The 3,342-nt window shown below is 66.8% G+C and overlaps 1 protein-coding gene across 1 annotated transcript; it reads right to left on the reverse strand.

Annotated features, from left to right (window-relative positions):
* Nucleotides 1-2,111: 2,111 nt before the first annotated feature.
* MNEG_6691 (hypothetical protein) lies at nt 2,112-3,311 on the reverse strand (the record flags this gene model as incomplete). Its single annotated transcript, XM_014044839.1, has 3 exons — nt 2,112-2,170; nt 2,375-2,571; nt 3,088-3,311. 3 exons carry the CDS (start codon nt 3,309-3,311, stop codon nt 2,112-2,114), a joined length of 480 nt encoding a protein of 159 aa, XP_013900293.1.
* Between the last annotated feature and the right edge of the window lie 31 nt (nt 3,312-3,342).

Genomic DNA, 3,342 nt, shown 5'->3' on the forward strand with positions numbered 1-3,342 from the left:
CGTCCCACCCGCTGGCCCTGCTGTTTGCCGGCTGTGGCGCAGCCGGCAGCCCAGCAAGGCTGATCCGCTCAGCCCAATCTTTCCTTTCGTTGTCCGGGGTGCGCAAAAACCCGCCGTGCACACCTGCTTCCGTGGAGATTTTCTTGTCTCCACGGCTCCACGGCCACCACCATGAACACCTCCACCACCACCACCACCACCATCAGGCTGTTGTTTTGCTGGTAAGCAGATGGATTTGTACAAGAATCAGGCAAATGACCACATTGCGTGTATGACAGCGGGCGCCCCGCCTCGCCTTGCCCTTTTGGCGGCGGCGTGCGTGGGGGACTGGCACGCGGGTGGATGGCCCGGGGTCCGCCCGTCTCCCCCTTCGCCTCAGCGATCCAGTCATGCCCTGTTTGAGGGTTGAGTCTTGGGGGGTCCTGGGGTGTGATGCCTTCCTCAACGAAGCACAGCAATTTCCATGAACCACAGCATCAGGATGACTGTTGGCGCCGCTGAAGGTCCTGCCCCTCCGCCTCAAGCAACCCCCTCCACAGGCGCCGGCGCCCCCGTGCTGGCGGACCCCAGCGCCACCCTCCAAGACTGCGGCGTCGCCGGCGCCATCCTTGCGCTGCGGTGCTGGATCGGCCGACGCGCCAATGGCGCCCGGGGGGCCCCGCGCGGTGCGGCGTGGGCCGACGCCGGCGGCGGGCCGGCGGCAGCAGGTCGCCGCTGGCGGTCTGCGCAACGCAGACGGCGCACTCTGGAGGCCTATTCTTACAGCTTTGCCCTCTCACTGTCGCTGCGTCAGTCATCAGCAGCAGGCAGACGGGTCTCATGCCAGCCCGGGCCGCAGATGCAGCCACGGGGCGGCTGCTCTAGCTGGTCCACTAACATGAGTGGTCAGCTGTCAGGGCTTGCGACACTGGAACGCGCTGTGCATGGACCCAGCTTGCTCTAGGCGTGCGGCTTTGCTGTTCTTTGAACCCTCCTTCTGATCTGCTACACAACAGAGTGTGAGGCGATGCTGTAACCACGGCTATGAACGGCGCTCTGCGGCCGGCCTGCTGTGTGCGAAGGCGTTCCCACCACGTGCTCGACGACAGCAATCCCTGCCTGCTGACCTGGCAGCAGCTGCGGCTGAGGTTGCTAAAGTGTTGGTGTAAAGCACAGGGGCGTGCGGGGAGCGGAGGCAGCTGACTCATTTCTAGCCTGATGCTCTGAGCACCCAAAGAATGCGTGACGCACTGGGGCCCAAAATCCGAAAACTGCTCTGTTGAGTCCTCAATCGTTTACAAACTGCGTGTGCAGTGTGAATGCGCAGGGACGGTGAAGCGGCGGCGCTTGCATGCGGGAGAGGAAGTCGGTCGGCCACAGCAATCATGATCAGATCAGATCATACTGCCGGCGCGGCTTGAGACCGGCAAAAAGCGGAGGCATGACCCGACCTTTGGGCGGCGGTTGTCAACACACAGCAAGACAAGCCCGACCAAGCGTGATAGGCGACTAGACAATGTGGGTGCAGCAGTGTGTGCGCGTCAAGCTGTGCACATGTAGGGGCTCTGCGCGCCCCAAGTGGCAGCAGCGGGGCGATCAGCTGCACCCCTCCCCAAGAACCCCGGCCTGGCATGACAGCTTGATCAACAATTGAGGCAGCCAGTGAGCACGATAAAGGCAAAGCCGGCGGCCGGGGGGATGACTGCGCGCCGCTTGGAGCAGCAGTCCACACAGGCGGGGGGCTGCCGCTGCACATGGGGGCGGCGGGTCAGCAGCGGGGGACGGCCGGGGAAAGCGCCGTCGTGGGGGTACACCGACCATATGCATATGTACATAACATGAGGCAAAAAAGGAGTTGCCGGCGAGCGAGAGCAAAGGGGTGCAGCAGGGGAGACACGATTGCTGGGTTGCACATACAGTCGTGCGCGGGCGCTACTGCACGGCGCGGCGCGCAGCACGGCCAGCGGACGCGCACTGATCCCGGCCCACCGCCCGGCCCCGCGCGTCGCTGCGTCGCCAGCGCTTGTCGCGGGGGCACGCGGTGGCGGCGGGGCGGATGGGCGGTGGGCTGTGGTGGTGGCGTGCCGCTGGGATCGCCGGCATGGGGCGAGGACCCCGCATGATACTGGCATTTACTTGAGCTGCCCACGGATGATGCCGGTGGGGTTCTCGACGGTGTGGATGTTGACATCTGCGGCCGCGGTTTCAGCAGTAGAGGTTTTACGTAGGGGACAGATGGCAGAGACTGCCGAGGGGCCCGCAGCAGGACAAACGTCAACGCGCCTCCAGCCGCACATGCTAGTGCCCCATGCCGGCCACCCAGGCCCGCCGTCGACCGATGCGAAGCAGCGCCCAAGCCCCACTGGGCCGCCCGGGCACCCTCGCGGCCGCTCACACAGGGCCGTCTTGTTGGCCAGCAGCGTCGCGACATCGCTGATGGTGCTGTTGCTGAAGGGGAGCGTCTCTGTCAGCAGCACCGAGGACACCTTGCTGCCAAACCCGCCGACGCCCCCCGTGAAGAGCGTGAAGACGACTGGGCCGTTGACGCCGGCCGCGCCGACGTGGATGTGGCCCATCGTGAGGGTGAGGCCGCTGCAGGCACGGGCGTGGGCGCAGGCGGGGAGTTGCGGGCCCGCGTGGGTGTGCGGCAGGGGAGGGCTATCGGAGGCTGGGCGGTGGCTGGAGCGCGTGCCGCTTCTGGTGGCCTGCGGTCGGGGGCACAGCTGAGGAGGCGTGCACGCGGGAACCTGCTGGCACAGGGGCGGCTGCCCGCCAGGGTCTTGCTGTGGGGTCCCGCAGCATGTTAGATGCCAATTCCCTTGGAGGGGCCCTCTTGGGCACTTCGTTGTCTCTGGCAAGGGCTGCACCCGCCCTCCGTTTGGCCTCGACGGGCCACCTAAATGGGACCGCCGGCACAGCCCCTCTCTTCTGCAGAGGGGAGGCTACATTGTGCACTGCGGCGTTAGGGGCCTGCAGCCCCTCAACGGCCCCACACCGGCCTGCAGCGCCGCAGCCCCCGCTCCCCGCTCAGCGGGGCAGTGCACGCCCCCCGCCCCACCCCCCGGTCAAAGAGGCGTGCACGCAGCGCGCGCGCGGGAGCACACTCACGTGAAGCGGGCGAGGGAGAGCGTCCAGGTGGCCGTCCTCGGGGGTTTCTTGGCTGATGAGAACTTGAGCTTGAAGAAGCCCGTCGCCTTGGTGGTCACAGGCGGGTTCTGATTCTTGCCGCGCAGGACGGCGCCATACGCGGGCTTCTGGGCGGCCGCCAGCGCGGCGCAGCCGCAGAGCAGCAGCAGCAGCGCGAGGAGCGCGGGGCTGAGCGGGCGCCTCATGGCGTGGGTTCTGGGTGCGGGGTGCGTGCGG

This window comes from Monoraphidium neglectum (assembly GCF_000611645.1).
Source record: "Monoraphidium neglectum strain SAG 48.87 unplaced genomic scaffold scaffold01112, whole genome shotgun sequence".
NCBI classification, from domain to species: domain Eukaryota; kingdom Viridiplantae; phylum Chlorophyta; class Chlorophyceae; order Sphaeropleales; family Selenastraceae; genus Monoraphidium; species Monoraphidium neglectum.